Genomic DNA, 20,400 nt, shown 5'->3' on the forward strand with positions numbered 1-20,400 from the left:
AGCACAAAGCTCTCACCTTCTCCTCTAAACTCAGATTTTGGGAAGGGGAACCTGCCAAGCCTTCCAATTTTGGGGACACAATCCCGGGGCTTTGCTGTCCTGCGGTGCCCCAGGAGCTCCTGGCTGCTGGAATGAGAGGTTAAGGAACTAGATAAAAATTCACCTTCTACTGGGTGGGCTGCTTTAGGTTTAATAATGCATCAAAACTAAGCAGCATCTGGAGGTGGTGACAGGGAGACTTGAGCAGCAGGACCTCTTGCTGCTGAATCCACTTAGCACCCCAGGACAGAGGTGAAATGGGGTTTCTAGCCAGGAAAAGCTGTAAATAGCCCACAATGCAGTGATGTGCCACAATAAACACTTTTCTTCACCGACAACTTCTACCTGAGTTGTAGCAGGATTGTCCCTGCCTGCAGCTGGGAGCCCTGCTGCTGGAGGGGACTTTTTTGGTGAGAAGCCACTTTATTTTCCTCACCACAGGATCCCAGATGAAGCACAGACTGGTTTGTGACTCCTTGGATGGATGTTGCCCAAGTTTCTTGATGTCAGGAGAGGAGGGTCATAAACGGAATGTCCCCATAGAGGTCTCTCCTTGCCTGTGGCCATGTTTGGTGGTAGGGGGTTGGGTAGAGGGTGGGTGGGAGGGTGGGTATAACAGCCCTTTCCCTATAGCCAGGCTGGATGGCACTAAGATTCACTGACATCAGTTGCCTCCCTGTGGCTATAAATCCCATTTTTAAGGGGGGAGGGGGGAAATAATAATAATGCAGCAACATCCTCTTCCCAGCCCTGCAAAGGTGTTGCCTTCACCAGGGTGGGGACCATCCCTTTAGAGCATCGCGAGGAGAAGGCCTGAGAGTGAGGAGAGCAAACCTGAAGTGGCTGAGCATCCTCCATAGGACAAGCCATGACAGAGCCAGACATTGTCACCATGCCCCATGCTGGCTGGTGACACCAGAGCCCTGCCCGTGCTTTGGGTGGGCAGCTGAGCCTGGCGGATGCCTTTGGAAGGCCCTGGTCACGAGCTCGGCTATCTTTAGCCCAAGGTATTTATGTTACATGGCAGCAGCGTGGCAGCTGCCGGGCACCACAGCAAAGGCATCAAAGGGCAGTGGAAGCAGGAGGGGCTGCACCGGGACACAGCATGGAGGGGCAGCAGGTGCTGACTCCCACCCCCCGAGAGCTGCTGAGCCCCCCAGTGAGGATGGTCCCGGAGGAAGAAGGCACCCGGGCAGGGCCCCCGGAGCGGGTACGTATCTGGGTGGAGGAGCAGTCGTTCTGGGTGGAGAAGAGCTTGCTGGTGGAGAGCAGCGAGTACTTCCGTGCCCTCTTCCGCTCGGGCATGAGGGAGAGCACACAGCAGGAGATGGGGCTGGGGGAGCTGAGTGCAGCTGGGTTCCTCGCCATGCTGCAGGTTCTGGCAGGAGAGAGGCCTGTCCTAGACAGTGAGGAGACCTTCCAGGCGGTCGAGTGTGCTGCCTTCCTGCAGGTGAAGCCCTTGTCCAAGTACTTGATCAACTCCATCAACTCTGACAACTGCATCCTGCTCTACCAAGCTGCTGCCATATTTGGTCTCCTGGACCTCTTCCACTCCGCTGCACTCTACATCAGAGACAGCTATGCTGAGCTGCAGGAGGACTTGGACTGCCTCTCCGATGACCTGCTGGCCTATGTGGAGACCCTCCTGCCCAGCACCTTTGTGGCAGTAGGAGCCCACACACCCACCTTTGAGTTCCTGGAGGACCTTTCCAGGACCATCTGCTACCTGGATGAGGACACCAATACATGGAGGACCCTCTCCTGCCTGCCACTGAGTGCCAGCACGTTCCTAGCCGGCATGGCAACCATGGATAATAAGATCTACATTGTAGGTGGCGTCTACGGGGCCAGCAAGCAGGTTGTGGAGAGCAGCTTCTGCTACGATGCCAACACCAACACCTGGAGCGAGTTCCCCAGCCCTCACCAGCTGCGCTACGATGTCAGGCTGGTGGGCCACGAGGGCTACCTCTATGCTATCGGTGGGGAGTACGAGAAGATCTCGCTGAAGTCCGTGGAGAGGTACGACGTGGCCTCCAACACCTGGATGTTTGTCTCTGACCTGCCGCAGCCAAGCACGGCAGCACCATGTGCCCAAGCCATGGGGCAGATCTTCGTTTGCTTGTGGAAGCCACTAGACACCACTGTCATCTACGAGTATGAAACCCAGCAAGACGAGTGGCTGCCCGTCACCGAGCTCAAGCGGCACCAGAGCTACGGGCACTGCATGGTGGCTCACCGAGACAAGCTTTACGTCATGCGCAACGGCCCCTCGGACGACTTCCTGCGCTGCGCCATCGACTGCTTCAGCCTGACGGCGCGGCAGTGGACGGCCCTGCCGGGGCAGTTCCTGAACAGCAAAGGAGCCCTCTTCACCGCTGTCATCAAGGGTGACACCGTCTACACCGTCAACAAGATGCTGACGCTCCTCTACTCCGTGGAGGAGGAGACATGGAGGTTCAAGAAGGAGCAGGCAGGCTTCCCACGCAGTGGCTCACTGCAGACCTTCCTCCTGCGGCTGCCGAGGCGTGACCATGACATCGCCACGTAGGGGTCCTCCTGTCCCACCTTGGGATGTTCTCCTTGCACGTGGCCTCAGCTCTGCATTTGCTGCTCCCCTGAGCTCCTCTCCTCCTCTATGGAGCCATGCTCAGGTCCAGGGATGTAACATGTTGGACTTTGGAGATGACATTAGACCCTGGCAGAGGGAAAGGGGCTGCAGGCAGCTGGTGCCTGCTTCTGTCTGCCCTTCATGGGCTGTGTGCAAAGTCCTGCCAGATGTGTACTCATGAGCCAGACACGTGCAAGGCTTGGTGCCTTCTGCAGACGTCAGACACCAGAGAGACACGAGCATGGGTTTTATTCTGACTGCACTCCGGAGGTGTGCAGCATCCCATCTCCTCTCTGCTCTGGTGGGAAATTGTTCATTCTAGCCTGGAATTAAAAGGAAAGCTATAACAATCCTGTGGGATTCATTACTCTTTGGTTTGGGGTGGCTTTTTCCTCCTCTCCTGAAGGAAAATCCCTCCTAACAGGGATCCATGTCAAGGCTCACTCCTGCTCACTGAATGCTTGTTCAGCTGCAGCTCTGTTTCAGAGCCATATGTGGGCACGCGGTTCCCACGCAGCCCCACACTCCCCGGGGAGGCCTCCATGGCTGCTCTTGGCTGCAGTGGAGTTCTGGGAGGAGGAGGAGGAGAGGAGATGGGTGGGGGCGGGGTATGAAGGAAAGCATCTCCTGGGTATTGAGTACTTAATGCACTGAGGGGGCTTCTGGAACCTGGGAACCATCCGTCATGTCCCCAAGTTTCTCCTCCAGGCTTGCCTGCCAAGCCTCAGCACAGACCCAACGGACTGGCAAGTGCTGGAACTTATCAGAGGCTCCTGGTGGTGCCAAGACAAGGTCTTTTTAGCACATGACAAACCTCAGAAATACAGAGGGTTCAAAAAGGGAAGGGAGGACAGGCCACCATTGCATGGTGTTTCCAGGTTTGCAGAGCCCTTCTCCATCAGCAGAGCTCCACGACCAGATGAGCTGTTCTTGCGAGATACCACTTGTGGTATGGAAGGTTGGTAGCCCTCAACACCAACTCTCAGGATGGTTGGAGAACACAGAGCTCCCCTTTGCCATAGCAGCACTGCTGGGAGACCCATAGGGACTAGAACAGCACCAGCCTATGGCTCAGCAGGTTCCCATCCATGGGGCAGGCTCTGGGCTGCCTGTGCCAGCCTGGCTGAGATGGAGCAGGAGGGAATACCAACTGGGATGCCTCAAATGCCTCCACTGCTGGCCCTCGCCAAGTTCTCAGCATTTTCAAAACAGTTCCTGCAGTTGAGAAAAAGTCCCACACAACACAACCACAAACCAAAACAAGAAAACCTCAGCTCGTGTCCACATCCAGACTGAAACTCATTTGATGCACCTTGTCCCCATTTGCCCTCTGACACTGGGCCAGGGCACCACCTCACTGTTCCCCACCAGGGATGGGCACAGCAGGTAGTGGAGGTGCAGGTCTGATGGCAGCATGGGGGAGGCCAAGGACACACGGGTGGACCTCACTCAGCACTACATCATGTTCCAGCATTAGCTGAGTGGCATTACTGTGATCTGGAATACCATTAGGAGAAAGCCCATCAAGTCAAATCCTTCCCTTCCTAGACAAAGCCAATGAACATTTCCCACTGTCTCCTCCTACTGAAGGCAGCACATGGAAGCACACTGCTTTAAAACCACTTTAAGTTGAACAAACAACTTAAATCCTCCATTAAAAGAAAGTTAAAATAATTCTGTTACTAAAATATTTATGAGGGGCTCCTGTGGGTAACCTGGGACAGATGAACTTGGCAGGCTCTCCCCTTCCATCCATCTCTGACACCACCAAGAAGTGCAACATCTCCCCCCACCTTTGCACGCTGTTTTTTTAACAGTTCATGGTCTTAATTTGCCAACAAAGGTTTTAAGCTTTTTGGGGGAAAAGCAGCAGGCACTGCTGAATGTGGCATGGTTACTCCCAAGTGTTTCATGTTGCATCCATCAACCCAAAGCCTGATACAGAAAGCAACATGAGATCATTTTAGGAGCACAGGGTGAAACAAAGACACAGCTCTTACCTCTGCAAGCAGGGGGAAGAAATGACCAGCCAGGACCAAACAGATCTCTGCTGAGAGTGAGAGGGTGCTGAGCCTTGGCACAGTGAGCGGGCACAGTGCTGCAAAGGTGCTTTGCTCCACCAGCATTTAGCCCTCAGTGCTGTGATCACAGGCACCAGCACGGCACCGCGATCTTCCCCCTGCAATCTGCATGGTGTTCACCCTGCCAAGGATCACAGCAATCCATCTAATCACAGTTTAACCTCTTGTGAGTTTCTTTTTTAAGGTGACATCATCTTGGCAAGGACAAACGTAACCAAAAGCTGCCTGTAGAATGGACTTGCCTTATAAGGGCTGTATCAAAAATAAAAGCTTGTATAACCAAGGGAAAGCAGGAGGAGAAACAGGGCTGGGAGCACCCAGAGCAGCCTGGGAGCTCCCCTCAAGTGTCTCCCTTGGCCATACAAGGTACTTCATTTTCATTGTCAGTGCTGGTAAAGAGCAGGTGTAGAGCATCCTTGGGTATGGACAAGTCAAGTCCCCCAAAACCTGGATGCCAAGTATCCTTGTGGCATCCAGGTGAGGATAAAGACAGCCATGGAGGGTTGTGCCCTCTTGATGGGGTTTGTCACCTGCCTAGAGACACTGGGAGAAGGGACATGTTTTAAACTTAAGTCAAGGGGTAGGAGGTATTTGAAAGATGTGTGGATGTGATGCTTTGGGACGTGGTTTAGTGGTAGTGTTTCAGCAGTAGTGCTGGGATTGTGAGCTCTAGGCAAGAGGCTGGATGTGATGATCTCAAAGGTCTCTTCCAACCCTGACAGTCTTGTGATTCTAAGTAATGTTGAACAGGAGATGATTTGGGAGGATACAATGGAAAGATGGAACTAATGGAGGATTTTCTCTGCTGGGTTGTGCCAGTTTGGCATTTTCACAGGAAAAGAGACAAAGAGATTTCAGAAGAACCTCTCCAACCATCTTTACTCAAAGCAAGTACATCTGTATCTAATTCACAGGAAATAACATTCATTTATGTGACAATACGGTCCACTGTTCCACCACCAGGCCAAGAGGCATCCCATAATGTGACCTGAAGGGGTCTCTGTCTTCCAGTTGCACACAAAAAATTCCTTCGGGCATGCAGAATTTCCTGATCCTGACATTCATGCTTAACTTCCTCTGGAGCCACTGTCTCCCCAGTTTAGGGAAGACTCCCCTGGATGTCCCTGATTTGGGCAGAGCACGAGGGACAGCCAAGCTGTTCCCCGTCTCTCTGTTCATGGAATTCCCTGAGCACAAATCCTCACACTGGATAAACCTTGTGTATTTCTGGAGCAAGGGCAGCTTGATTTCTTTCCTGACCTTCAGTGAATTGTGCATTTTTCTCCAGTTTCTGGTTTAAAAGGGGAAGTTAATGTGGTCAGACTGGATTTCAGTTACAATACTCAACCCTAAGTCAGCTGAGACTCCTCTCAAGCAAGGACCAACAAATGTTTCTGCAGGAGCCTTCAGCTTTGACAGCAATCTCTGCTGCTGATTTATATCATCTTTTAAGAATCCACATTTGATTGTAGTTGAAAACATGACACCCATCACCCAGATGGAGGGAAAAAATGGTGGTTTGAGTGCTGCAAAACCTAAGCTGAAGATGATTTGGGTCTTACTGCCTCTAATCTAAACAGCTGAGATACAGTGGGTGGAGATGGGTGGGTGGAGATGAACACTCTATGCCTTTGCCTTAGAACAGTGACAAATCTGCTTATGATGGATGTCCATAAAGTGAGATGAGACACCAAGCTGATGCTGTGTGCCTGGTGAGCTCTGCTGCTCGTGGTGGGGGTGGAGCAGCAGAGGGGTAAGTAGGTGCCAATCCACCCGAGTCCTTCAGTGGTCCAGTCTGGAGAGGGGAAGCTGTGACTGGGGTCCAGGATGCTGCTCACTGGGCTTTCATCACGAGCTCTTCCAGTGCCTTCTCCCTCTGATTCCCACAAAGCAGAAGGACTTCTTTGATTTCATTTTGCTGGAAGCCCATATCGTTAAACTGAGCTAACAAATGCAAGAACTCAGCTGCCTGGAGGAAGAAGGAGGGAAAAGAAGGCTGTTATCCTGGGGTTTAAGGATGGATTTATCATGGAGTCACAGCAGAAAGAGCATTGGGTGCCAAGGCTGCAGCCAGAGGACCTGTCTGGGTTGTGTTACAGCTGAAGGGCACTGGACAGCACTGAGGACACACACACCCCACTGTCAGCATTTAAACATGAGCCTCTGCAGCAGCTTCTCACATAAGCAAAGTTTAATAAAGCCAGCCTCCAGCTTCACTTATTTCCCATGAAGCTGAAGATGAATTCTACGCAAGTGTTTGCATGTGTTGTAAAGAGACCATGGAAAGGCAGCGAGTTCAAGCTGGAATTAATTTGCCCTGTTCCCCCCTTGCTCATGCTGGGCCCCAGCACCACAACAACTCCCAGAGCTGTGTCCTCAGTAAACAGCCCCCTGCCTGGAACCAACACCCAGGCACTCTCCTGCTGTTGCAGCCCTAAGGACTGGTAAGCCCAGCAATCCTGTGTGCCATCAGCATCACCAGCCCAAATTGCAAGCATTCCTGCCCCCCAGGCTCTTTGCTACCCCCATGGAGACCAAAACCAGGACTCTTCCCCCTGGGAGGTAAACACAAAGTGGGGGAGCCAGGAGAGAGGTAGTGAGTGCAGGTGCTGGTGGCCTTGGCGGGGGGATTCCCCGTGCAGGGGCTGGGCAAGCATGGTGCCTGCACAGTGGGGTGACAGGATGGATGGAGAGGAGTGACAGAGTCATGTCCTTCCCCAAAAGGGTCCTTACAGTGACTCTGCCCTGGGGTGTGCTGTGAGTGTGGGCTCACTGCTAGCAGGGCAGTGGGTTGGACATGCTGGGTGGGGTGGTGGAGGCAGAGGAGAGTATGCAGGCTGCTGGAAAAGCGAGCTGGAGGAAGCAGCACAAAAGGTCAGGCTGTGCTGCCCTGCTCTGACCTTTTTCTCTGAGTACTGGAACATTTCCATGGCCTCCTCCACCTGCCCTTCTTCATAGCCTTGCTTCAGCAGCCGGTCACAGGCACCCAGGTAACTCAGGATCTGCAGAAGACAGCCAGGGTTAATCCAACCTTCACAGACATGGGGAATGAGTGCATTCAGAAGCTCACCTTGCCACCTTCCAGGGATACACTCATGGGGAGGACCAGGGTCACTACTGTCCTGCTGTCCAGTCTGCTGTTCAGCCAGAGCAATCTGTTTGTCAGCAGGACTCCCACCAGAAGACAATATCTTGGTCCCCCACCCCCTCTCAGGATAGGAATGGGAACAAGGTGTAGGGAGGACAAGGAGCACACCAAACATCTGAACCATCTGAGATCCAAAGCAATGGCCTCCAGGTTTGTGGGGTGAAGCAGAGGCTGTCCTGGTGAGATGTCTACCCTCAGCTGACCCAGCCTCCCTTTGATGTGCTGGGGTTCAGGCAGCTGTGGGTGTGCTCCAGGGTCTGAGCACAGAACCCCCCCCAGGGGAGACCCATGTGCTGTCATTACTGAACGTAAACAGTTATTTTTGGCTTCCCTCATTGTTCTTGGAGTGCTGACAGCACTACTCCCAGTGGTATCTTCTAAATACCACGAGAAGCATTCGCTGTCCAAAAACATATGGGAGAGACAATAATAAATGAGCTATACAATAGCAAAGGGAATAACAGCATCCCATGGGTCTCCCCACAGCCATGCTGTCCTCATCCAAGGAGAAGCTGATTCATATCTCCCCCAATCCACCAGCACACAGACCTCCACCCTCCCCAGCACCACTGTGGCCAAGGAGAAGGATTCAGTAAAAGACCACAAAACCTGAAAAAGCCCCAGAAGTCCCTCAGATGTTGAGCTGACCTAGTTTGGCTGAAGAGCAGAGTAAGGATTTAGAGAAATGTCAGCCTGAAGAAGGAGATCATCGACTCAAAAATGAGACAGTCACTCGTCACGGGCACTGGCAACCTGGGCTTACTCTCCTTGTTATGTTACTAACTAAAATCACAGAATCACAGCCTGGAAAAGACCTTTGAGATCAACCCTGCTCTACCAAGTCCACCACTAAGCCACATGCCAAGGCACTACATCTACATGGCTTTGAAATATATGCAAGGATGCTGACTCAACCACCTCCCTGGGCAGCCTGTTCCAATGCCTGACAACTCTTCCACTGAGAACATTTTTCATAATGTCCAGAAAAAAGTTGTCCTTATCTCCTAAAATCCCTGGATCACTGCTGAGTTTTCTTGCCCTGCTGCCATTCGCTGTGCCCCTGGTAGAACAGTGACAGACCTGGTGACTTCTTCCAGCCCAGCATGAAATCTGGGTTGTTGTCAGCTCTGTGATTTGTACGATTAAATTAATAACATAGATCCTCAAGATTGAACAAAACCATCCTTTAAATACTATGACCTGCTAACCCTCTTGGGTCTGTAATCAACCCCACCACTCACTGGGGAGGAGGAGGTGCCAATGCCCTCTTGAAGCTCCTTTTCCCTTTGGAGCTCTCCATGAGGCTCTTTAGAACATTCAGACATGAAGTTCCTCCAGTGCAGGCATTCCTGGAGAACTCAGCTTTGTCCTCTACCTGGCCAACCCAATAACCTTGTCATAAACTCTGCCTGTGGAAGAGACCTCCAGGACCTGGTAAATCAGTAACCTGCTGATTTATCTCAACCCCTCATTTGCTGCTACTTGGTGCTACGTGCAGAGATGTGGCTTTTCACATCAGAGACAAGCCTGAGCAGTGATGTAAAGAAAATCCCTCCTCTGGTGAGTTTCCTCTTCCACCTCCCTTTATTACCATCAGAAAGGCTCTTCCCCGTGTGGTCCTCACTTCAAGTGCTCCCACACCTGACAGCTTAAGAAGAGCAAGCAGTTCACTAACCCACCTGGGCCATGGACTACACAAGCTGCTAGCACGTTAAAAACCACAACCAATCACCACCAAAGACTCAAATGCTGATTTCATTGTGGAGGAATAGGGTAAACATCTCCCCAGCCTTGCAGCAAGCTTCAAGCCAGGGACACAAAAATCCAGTAGGCACTACCCCTTAGGTGCTGAGCTCTCTTGGGGACAGGGAGATATCAGCCAGCACCATGGCAGACAGCCCTGCTCAACTCACTGCTGCAAATGCCACCACTGAGAACACAGCTTCTACAAGAGTTGGAGAGGCTCAAGGAGCCACCACTGGTGGGGATGGCTGATGCAAGACTTGTAGGAAGTGCTGAAGGTCTAGATTGTTGCTTAAGGTAAGACAGTAAGTTCTTGTGGGGGAGGAAAGTGGCAGGAGCACATTCTGGAAGCACAACTCAGCATATGTTTTGCCATATTATCAACTTGCAAGAGTCCAACAGTCCATGGGAAGAGGCTCCCCAACTGTGCACAGCCAGGAGATGGCTGGTGCAGTGTGCTGTGTCCCAAGGGGAATGGCCTGCTCTGAACCCCACGTTTATGGCTCTCTGAGGAGATGGATGATGACCAGCTGTAGCCATCTGCCATATCTCAGCTCACCCACTCTGTGGGTCAACAACACATCTTTGATTGATCAATGATCACTGACCAAAATGCAACAATGCATTTTTTGTTTGGCCATGACATCCTAGATGATGAACCCCTGGTGTGTTAGGGCAATTAACCCTGCTTGAGCCTTTTAGAGAGGCTCTACCACCAAAACTGGGATGGCATCAGCTCCTTAAGGCAACAGCCTTGCCTTCTCCACCAGAGTGGGCTCTGCCAGTTTGGCTTGACACTGCAAAGAAACTGAGCAATTTTTGGCTCCCCTCTGGTACTACAATCAATCTTCATGGCTGAAGCTGTCATCGTCACACACTGAAACCCTGCCTGACACCAGCAAGCAACAAAGAGTGCCCAACAGCTCTTGTCTTTAACGTGTGCTGAAACATTTTCCAGGAAGGTTTAGCCTAATTTGGTAGTTTTGTACTTGTAGGAGACACATGAAAGGCTACTCCTTATGTTTTGTTTTGGCTGCACTGGGCATAAATGGGAACTGCTGGTGAAGAAGGCCGAGGATAGAAGGCAGGCCTTGTATTTTGGTGCATCCATCACCTCTCCAAGAGGAGGGGAGTCTCCGTGTTTACACAAAAGGGAGCAGACTGTACCCATTTCCATCCTTAGGATGTGCTGCTCCTTCAGACTGAGACAGCAGTTGCTACAGGACACCCCTGCACACAAAGAATGTGGGCTAAGCCCTGCCCATCTTCCTCTGCTGAGATGAAACCTTTAGGAAATGAAGAACTAAAGCTTCTCTTCCCACCTTGGCCTGTAGTAGTGAGCTTGCCTGAAGCACTAGTGAGAGTCTGGGGAGGCTGGTCCTGCTGGGGGTGACTCAGGAGGGAGCCAGAAGCTGCAGGATGACTCAGCTGCAGAGCAGCTTCGTGTGCCGCCCAGGCAGGGAAGAGCTGGCCCATGCAGCACAAGCAGTTCCCCAGGGAGCACAGGAAGGAGACAGGCACCCAACAGTGGCTGCTCGGTGCTGTGCCTGCTCACACCTCTGCCCAGGGTCTGCTCCTGCCCCCTGGCACAACAGCCAAGTGGACATTCCTCTTGCTAAGCTGTAAGCAAGCCCCTTCTCTCTCTGCAAGAGCTACTTAGATAGTTTAACCCTATTAAACCCTCCAGTGGGTTGGGCAGGTCTAGCCCCAAGCTTGCCAAACCATAGCCAGCAGCATCCTTCATGGCACAAATACTCTGAGCCCACCTGGACCTCAAAATACTTGTCTGGACAAGCCGAGACCTCAGGCATCAGGATGTAGCACAGCAGGCTGGGATATACTCAGCTCCAGGGAGAGGAAGAGGAAGAGGTTGTATGTACATCATTTTTAATAAATTCCAGGTATCACAGAATCAGAGAATCATTTGGGTTGGAAAAGCCCTCTAAGATCATCAAATTCAACCATTCTCTGACTCTGCCAAGTCTGGTGCAAAACCATGTCCCTCAGCACCACATCTCTCCATCCTTTAAGCATCTCCAGGGATGAGGATTCAACCAGCTCCCTGGGGACTCTGTTCCAGTGTTTGAGAACCCTTTCAGTGAAGAAGTTTCTTCTAATATCCAACCTAAACTGCCCCTGATGCAACTCGATGCCATTTCCTCTTGTCCTATCACTTGTCCCTTGGGAGAAGAGACCAACACCACCTGGCTCCAAACTCCTTTCAAGGAGTTGTGCAGAGTAAGGTGTCCCCTCAGCCTCCTCTTCTCCAGGCTAAACAATCCCAGTTTCCTCACAAGATCCGTTCTCCAGAACAGTATAGAGGGTTCCTCAGGAAAAGTGCCATGGGACCCAGCTGCAAAGCCTGCATGGAGTCCTTAGTTGTTTCAACACGAGGAGCTTGTGTTTTGGAGAGAGCCCAAACAAATCCCCGAGGTACTGGTACAGTCCTGCTCTGACAGGATGAGCCATGGCAATAATCATACGAATCTGAGAGCTGGGAAAAAATGATGTGTAAGAAGTTTCCATATACGGGGGCAAAATTTGTACTTCCAAAGGCCAGCAAGCTGCAGACAGCGATCGCAGCGATAGCGCTGCCTGGCTGCCACCGCTCGCTGAAAGCCTGAGGGCAGCTCACTGCTGTGCTATTACAGCACGACTGCAAACGTCTGATCTCGTGCAAAAGCCTGACAACTGAGCTCTGATACCAAAGAGGCCATCAGAAGGCCATCCCAAGCAAGACAGCCATTTTTGTGTCAATGAAAATCCCAGAAGCCCAGCATGGTGGGGATTGGAAGGGACCTCTGGAGATCATGTAGTCCAACCTCCCTGCTAAAGCACCCACAGCAGCTTGCCCAGTCTCACAATGTCAAGGTGGGTTTGGAAAGTCTCCAGGGAAGGAGACTCCACAACCTCTCTGGGCAGCCTGCTCCAGAGTTCCAACACCCTCACAGCAAAGAAATTTCTGCTCATCTTCAGATGGAACCTCCTGGTTTTCACTTTGTGCTCATTGCCCCTTGTCCTGTTCCTGGGCACCACTGAAGAGATTCTAGCCCCACCCTCTTGACACCCATCCTTTAGCTATTGATCAGCACTGAGAAGATTCCCCCCTCAGACTGCTCTTCTCCACACTAAAGAGCCCCAGGTCTCTCAGCCTCTTGCTGTCACAGAGATGCTCCAGTCCCCTCAGCATCTCCATAGCCCTCTACTGCACTCTCATCAGCAGTCCCTTATCTCTCCTGAACTGGGAAACCCATAACTGGACATGGTACTCCAGATGTGGCCTCAGCATGATAGAGTTGAGGGGGAGAAGAACCTCCCTTGACCTGCTGGTCACACTCTTGATGCAGCCCCAGACACCATTTGGTGGCCACAAGGGCACACTGCTCAATTTTCTTTACCAAAACCTTTCCGTGGCACCACACCAGCTCCACCAACCTGGCTTAAGCTTTGCCTTCCAGTCTTCTGGAGGGTGAGGATGGCTTTGCGGGTGGGGTAGCCCAAGGCTATAACAGGCTCGATGAGGTCTCTCTCCTCCTGGCTCAGCGCCGAGAGCAGATCAGCTGCCGAATCCGGCTGGGATCGGTGGGAACTGAGAGGTCGTGGAGGCGTGGAGGCAGGGGGGAGGCAGGCGTAGGGGCTGAGGGACTGCAAGAGAAAAAACAGCAGATGGTCTTCTTGCTCCAGCTCACGAAAGGATGTGAAACAAGCCAGGCTGAGGCAAAGCTTTCAAACGCCAGCAGTTACCTTGCTCTCTCCAGAAGAGGAAAGTTCCCATAGATGGAACAAACCCCCCTGGACATCAAAGGAGACTGGACTTAATTAAATCCAGGCTCAGCTCTAGATGGAGATGAGAGAAAACACCACTCAGGATGGTTCATGGGGCAAAGCAAGCAAAAGCAGCTTCCTTTCCCTGGGAATTCTGGTCACCTCTCCAGCAATAAATGCCATGCTTGTCCTTGACCTGCCAAGCACAAGGCAGCGCTGCCCACAGAGAGGCAATGCAGCAGCTCAGGCAGGAGGCTGCTCCCCCGATGCCCTGTTTCTGCCTGTGATATTTAGCAGATGGATTTAGGCTTCTGTTACAAAACCACCTCCAGGAATGAGTCTGCACATGGATGTGCTTGTCTAGGGTTGAGGCTTTAGCATTCAGCACGGTGCATGTGCAACAGCAGCCAAGCAGGGTGGGTGAGGTACAAATACCTGACATCTAATGAAACTGCATCTAAATAACCCAGCCTTTCATTTATCCAATGGCTTTAACTTCAGTAATTCATCTCCTGAGTCTCTCAAGTGACTTCTTAGAACTCAAGTGATTTCTTAAAACACATGGTGCAATTGAGAATTAAGGTGACAAAGCAATATTTACTCCATCATTTCACACCACTGTCACTCAGCATTGTTTCTAACAGCACCATGAAATCTGAAGTTTCCTACTTTCAGGAAAGGACAGACAGCCACTGCCACAGAGAGGAAGCAGTCCTCAGGGACTCAGGTGAAGCGGCCTTTGTCATCTATAACAGAGTGAAGGAGGGCAGTGAGCATGGGGACAGGCAATAAGGGAGACCGAGGAAAGAGGGGGCACACAAACAGCTCAGTTTTGTCTCCTTTCAAGCCCCAGCTTCTGTCCTGGGGCTGCCAAGAAGAGCAGCTGTGATGGCTGTAAGGGGCATTTCCCCATACACCTTGAATACATCTGTTAGAAGGGGAAATGGAGAAGAAAGAGGCAAAAAACCTCATTTCACTTTGCTTTTGAAAGTGTTCAGATTGAAAATTAAGGAAGATACCTTGCTTGTTGGGAAAAACAGATGTTTTGGTTAGGACAGAGTAAGTAATGTCCTCCCAGAAAGCTTGCCTCTAGCTCCTGGCAAGAAAACCTCTTCCTTCACTTCTTATGAACACTCATCAGCAGATTCTCATGGGTTCAGTGCTCCCAAAGCCCCGTTTTGGTTCCATTTTGCTGGACAGACTGCAGCAAACTGGACTGATTTGATGCCCTTCACCTCCCTCCTGCCTCAGCCACAAGCAAAGAGCTACCAGAGGAAACATCTCACCGGCACCGTGGGTTTGTGCCGTTTGATGGGGGGCATTGGCACGGCTGTGGCTGGAGGAGCTGGCACGTGGGTGCCTGGGTGGGACGCGGCCGAGGCTGGCCCGTACTTGATGCTGTGTCTGGAGTGGGGGCATGGCGGGAGCGGCCACGGCACTGGGAGCTCTCTGCTCTCCGTGGCAGCTCTGTTCAAAGGGTGCACCAAAGCAGCCAGCTTCCTCCTGGCTGCTTCCAGCTCGTTCTTCATGTTGTTAAATATCACCGTGGATCTCCTCTGCTTGTTCGGGTCTGGACTGGCTGGGTTGTGGCCACTGTTCTCTGGTGAGGGCTCCAGCAAGCCAGGTGATGTCTTCGGTCGGTTCAGGTAAAAGCAGGGACGCGGAGGCACGCTTCTCCCAATGCTTCTCCTCCTGGAACCCTTTTCATCCCTGTCACTCTCTTCCCAGGAGGTTGAGGAGTACTCATCATCCTCTGAGTACCCATCCTCCTCAGAGTACCAGGTCTCACTCTCGGTGTCGGACAAGGCAGCTCTGCCCTTGGTGTGCCCATAGCTGTTGTGGGCGGCACTCAGGCTGATGCTGCGCCGCACTGGCCCATCCCGTGCTCTACCCCCGTAGCTCTCAGCAGGGTCCACCAGCAGCAGCCAGCACGGTGGAGCTGTGGGGTCAACTTCAGAGGTGACTTGATGCCGAGAAGTTTGCTGCTGAGAGGCCACCTCAACCCAGTAAAGGACTTTTCTTTCCAGCGAGAAGTCATGCTGTGGGAGAGTGAGAAGAAGCTGGTGAGGGCAGGTGAAACTGGATGGAGTGAACCATGCATTTCATGAGGACATCTCAAGGGCTGCACCTTCCCATGTTGGGTCCTATTTCCCTGTGGGCACAGGGCTGTAGGATTGGGCAGTGCCAGCCTCATGCATCTAGGGAATCTATTTTGAGTTGTATCACCAGATCTTTTGAGAGGCATTTTATGCTCAGAAGAGGTTTTGTGTCAGTTTGGCTGCTGTAGAAGAGGACAAGGAGCACTTCACAGTGACACTTTCGGCGTGAAGGCTCAGGAGCCACCAAGGGGGGAGATGCCACCTTGGGCAGAAACAGGGCCAGCTGTGGGCATCTCTGGTGGCACTAGAAGCTCAGTTGGTCCCAGACCAGAGTCGTCATTTTCACATAGTCTGGCTTAAAATATAAGCATGTTTAATACTGAAATCTGAGGGTTTTCCTGGAACAAACAAGCCTTACCCAACCCAGAGCTCTCCAAACAAGGTCTCCTCTGGACAGGCAGGCAAGTACATTCACAGCCCAGGAATGCTGTTTTTACTGCTCCCTGCTACTTGTCAGCCATTGGCCCAAAGCAGCCTCCCTGAGCAAAACAGCACCACATGCCTCAAGAAGGGTCAACCTGGACCACCAGCACAATCACTCAGCCTTGGCAGGGAGCACCAGGGAGAAGCACAGGGCTGGGGGCTTTTCAGGATAGGACAGGGTGCTGGAGCACCTCATCTGGTCCATGGGGATAAAAACCATCACCTGCCTTTATAGAGATGGCAATACCCACCTGCATTAAAAATGTCTTGCGTGCATTACAACTTCCTTTAGAAAACTCATTTACCATGACCACCACGGCGACTCTTTGTGTTAAACACACCTTGTGGATTTGGGATGTGCCGTTTTGGGGAGAGACAAGCAAAGCTGAACTACTGAAAAGCCAGATGTGGGGTTTGCTGCTGGTTTACCATCACCAAGAGCAAAGCAGAGGCTGTTGGGGATGCCCCAGATCACTTTCCCCCTCTGAAGTGCACTCACCCCATCTACGGGTGAGACTACTTAAGGCTAAACACACAACACAGTTCTGAAGCTGTCTTGGACCACAGTTGTGCAAGCACTGCCCGGAAATCCATGCCTTCAGTGTAACTGTACAGGGAAAGACTTCCTACCCCTTCTAGAGCACAGAGAGCTCCTTCAAATCACTGTGCTGCCATTTAAAATCAGAGACAAATCTGTTACAGCAATAGGTGTAAGCTCAAAAGCAGTTTAAGACTGAGTAATGTGAAAGATCACTAAGGGCTACAGGATGATTTTTTATCATGGAATCAGAGAATAGAAGCATAAAATCGTTTTGGTTGGAAAAGACCTTTAAGATCACCAAGTCCAACCATTACCTAATGCTACCAAGCCTGGTGCTAAACCATGTCCCTCAGCACCACATCTCTGCATTGTTTAAGCACCTCCAGGGATGGGAATTCAGCCACCTCCTTGAGAAGCCTGTTCCAGTCTTTGAGAACCCCTTCAGTGAAGAAGTTTCTTCTAACATCCAACCTAAATCTTCCCTGGTGCAAGGTGAGGCCATTTCCTCTCATTGTATCACTTGTTACCAGGGAGAAGAGACCAACCCCCACCTCACTACAATCTCCTTATATCTATATCTGTATCTATATCCATACACACACACACACATATCTATATATCTGCTTCCAGCACAGGTAGTACTGCCTGCTTACATCTATTTTAGATTAATAAATATCATTAATAAATCAGATGGTGATGATTCCAGAGTAGAACAACCCCAGAGAAGAGCCTGAAGTTTTCCTTCCTATCCCAGAAAGACCCAACCCTCCTTCCTGGGTGGGATTAACAAAAACCAACCTCAAAACAACCCCTTCCTCACTCCCACCCACCATAAATCATCCTCACCTCCTCCCACTCCTGCAAACCAGCCAGTTAAAAGGAGAAGTTTCCCTTCCCTTCTTTCACAAGAAAAGGCAGCAAACATCCTTGACATCATCTCTCCAGAAGAGCATCTGGATGCAGAGACAAGCAGAGTGTGCTTACCATGGTGCTCATGAGGATGTCAGCGCAGTCGGGGAGCTCGATGGCCGGGGCTGTGATGAGAGTGGTTTCTCCCCCCATGTCCCCGCTGAAGCAGGTGGTTGTGCGGAAGGGAACTTCATCCAGGTAGCTCATTGCTGCTGCCTGAGTTCTTGCTGCTGGAGGAAAGAATGAAGCAAAACTGTAAAAGGCAGGTCTGGCACCTTTGAAGTTGGGTGGAAGGAGAGAAAGATGACCTATTTCAAGAGACATCAGCAGAAGGAACGCAGCCCTCAGAGATGCTGCCAGCTGAGTAAGAACCACAGCATGCAATGCCCAGGTTTGCACATTCTTAGTGACTGATACCAGGAAGATCTGTCTGAACTAACCTTTGCTATTCTGAGCTTGAGCCAGCAGGATCTCACTAAGAGATCTGGAGTGCTTTTCTCCTCCATTTCCTCCTCTCTGTATGCCCCCCTGCTTGAGCCAGCAGGATCTCACTAAGAGATCTGGAGTGCTTTTCTCCTCCATTTCCTTCTCTCTGTATGCCCCCTTGCTCCCATCCCTCCTCCTGCATCTCCCTCTGCTGCCCATCACACACTCTCTTTCCCAAGCCAGGGACAAAGCACTTTTTTACAGTTACAGAGGCAGGAACACCCAACAGGTGTCTTTTCTCTGTGAGCTCTGAGAGCACCCACGGTCATGGAGCTCATGAATGCACACACTGCTAAGCTGTCAGAGCTGAGGAGAGGACATCCCCTCCAGCTCCCTAGCAGCTTCCTGAGAGCCAAACAAGGAACTGGTGCATCAGGCAAACGTTGGTGTTACAGGGGTGTTGAAAGAGACAATTTAAGGCCAGATTAGCTTCTAAGAACCATCTATTCACAGAATCCCAAGCACAGTGTGGGGTGGAAGGGACCTATGGGGATCATCTAGTCCAAGCATTACTTGGGGTTGTTGTGACCAAAGTACAGGATGTGAAATGCTCAGTGTGACATCCCTAAAACAATTATTTTTTCCCCTTTAGAATGAAATGGCTCCTAGGACAATGAGGATAAACACTCCACGGAAAGAGTATCAGCAGACAGATATATCCGGGAAAGATCAAGCTGCCTGTTCCACACAAACTACTGGTCTATAACAGGAAACAGCATTCAAGGTCGTTTCCTATGTCAGCAAAGGACTAACAGACTGCTCCCAGCCCACAGAGAGAGAGTAACAGGCACCACAGCTTGGCTCAGCTCAGCTGCTCTGACGAGCATCACAAGTTGTGGCGTGGCTGCTTGCGCCAGCAGCCTGTAATCCCCAGGCTGCAGAGCCCCTAACTGGCTTTCAGCTCCCACACGTGTCCTGCAGCCACGCAAGGCAACGTGTTGGGAGCCCACTTAGAGCCAGGCCATCTGCTCCCCAGCCTAAGAGGGCTCAACCTAAGTTACAGCCCACGTCAGTGCTGACAAAGACAGAGCATGAAAATACGTGTCAGAGAAGCTCCCTTCCCCACCTCTCTCCAGCTCCTGCCCAAGAGACGGTCGGACCCTCCTCACAGGTTATGCTGTAAATCAGCACTTCCAAGAGTTGGGTGGTATGAAGAAGAACATCTTGGTGTTTGCCCTCTGCCACAGATTTACTTGGTTTTAAATTCATAGATTCACAGAATGGTTTGGGTTGGAATGGACCTTAAAGATCATCTAGTTCCAACCCCCCCTTACCATGGGCAGCAACACCTTCCACTAGAGCAGGTTGCTCAAGGCCTCATCCAACCTGGCCTTGAACACCTCCAGGGACGGGACATCCGCAACCTCCCTGGGCAACCTGTTCCAGTGTCTTCCCAGCCTCACTGTAAAGAATTTCTTGCTAATCTCCAGTCTAAATCCACCCTCCTCAAGCTTAAATCCATTCCCTCTCGCCCTTGTAAAAAGTCCCTTCCCAGCTTTCTTGTAAGCTCCCTTCAGTTCTCCCTGGAGCCTTTGGTTCTCCAGGGGTAGTGGATGTGTGTGAAGCCACAATTAAGACAACAGAAAGATGATGGCACCGTATCTCAGTGTATTTCACTGCAGAAACATTGCTCTGAGAAAGGCTCCCACAAGCGTTCATTCCCAAACCCACAATTCAGGAAAAAAAAAAAGAAGTATGTAGGGGTGAGGAGCAATGATAATAGTAAGAGGGTCAGTTGTAAACACAACTTACACCAGAAGCAGCTCCTACAAGGGTTCTGACCTCATGTGCTTCTCACTAGTGCTCTCATCTCAATGACAGACTGGTAAACAAACAAATTCCTATCAGGAAGAGGATGTGCCTGAAAGCAGGAGAAACATTGACTGCATTGAGACCAGGGATGAGAGAGGGTGCAAATGAGTCTCAGAACCTCATAGCCAACTTCTCTTCTGGGCTAGAATAATTTTTTAGATCTGAAAAACAGTATGAAATTCTCTACTCAGACAAACTGAATCTTAAACCTGAGTACACAAAGGTTTGTAAGAACTATTAATCTGTCTCTGTGTATTGCATGAATTAAGACTTTAAACATTCCTCTTCCATCTGTGCTTCATCTTCCTAAAAACACAAATCATTTTATGAAGACATAACAGCCAAGAGCAGGTATGTTGAAGCAACCACAAAAATGACAGAATGGTTTGGGCTGGAAAAAGATCATCTAGTGCCAAACCCCCTGCCATGGTCAGGGCCACCTTCCACTAGACCAGGCTGCTCCAGGCCCTGTCCAACCCAGCCTTGAACACTTCCAGGAAGGAAGCATCCACAGCCTCCCTGGGCGACCTGTTGCAGTGTCTCACCACCCTCACTGTAAAGAATTCCTTCCTAATCTCCAGAAATCTGGAGGGATTGCAATGCACCCAAACCTACATCACCTGCCAGCATTTACAACTCCTATTTAACAAGGAACATGAGGTTGTCCTACCGTCAGACGAAGACAT

The 20,400-nt window shown here is 51.1% G+C and overlaps 2 protein-coding genes across 2 annotated transcripts; one reads left to right on the plus strand and one right to left on the minus strand.

Moving 5' to 3' along the window:
- The first annotated feature begins 1,204 nt into the window (after positions 1–1,204).
- KBTBD13 (kelch repeat and BTB domain containing 13) lies at positions 1,205–2,927 on the plus strand. The gene has a single exon (XM_054388180.1). The coding sequence runs from the start codon at positions 1,205–1,207 to the stop codon at positions 2,585–2,587; it is 1,383 nt and encodes a 460-aa protein (XP_054244155.1). The 3' UTR covers positions 2,588–2,927.
- A 3,635-nt stretch (positions 2,928–6,562) lies between these two features.
- Positions 6,563–20,400, minus strand: UBAP1L (ubiquitin associated protein 1 like). The gene is made up of 6 exons (XM_054388239.1): positions 20,385–20,400; positions 17,492–17,646; positions 14,671–15,423; positions 13,055–13,264; positions 7,629–7,730; positions 6,563–6,697 (listed from the first exon to the last, which is right to left on the minus strand). Exons 1-6 carry the CDS (start codon positions 20,398–20,400, stop codon positions 6,563–6,565), a joined length of 1,371 nt encoding a protein of 456 aa, XP_054244214.1.

This window comes from Indicator indicator, chromosome 16, assembly GCF_027791375.1.
Source record: "Indicator indicator isolate 239-I01 chromosome 16, UM_Iind_1.1, whole genome shotgun sequence".
Classification (NCBI taxonomy): domain Eukaryota; kingdom Metazoa; phylum Chordata; class Aves; order Piciformes; family Indicatoridae; genus Indicator; species Indicator indicator.

Excerpts from the sequence above, each read along its gene's own strand:
- KBTBD13 (XM_054388180.1), top strand. The coding sequence starts at position 1,205 with ATGGTCCCGGAGGAAGAAGGCACCCGGGCAGGGCCCCCGGAGCGGGTA.
- UBAP1L (XM_054388239.1), bottom strand. Across the intron at positions 13,265-14,670 it reads GGCACAAACCCACGGTGCCG|TCCCTCAGCCCCTACGCCTG; the intron begins GTGAGATGTTTC and ends TTTCTCTTGCAG. Across the intron at positions 7,731-13,054 it reads GAAGGCAAAGCTTAAGCCAG|ATCCTGAGTTACCTGGGTGC; the intron begins GTTGGTGGAGCT and ends TGTCTTCTGCAG.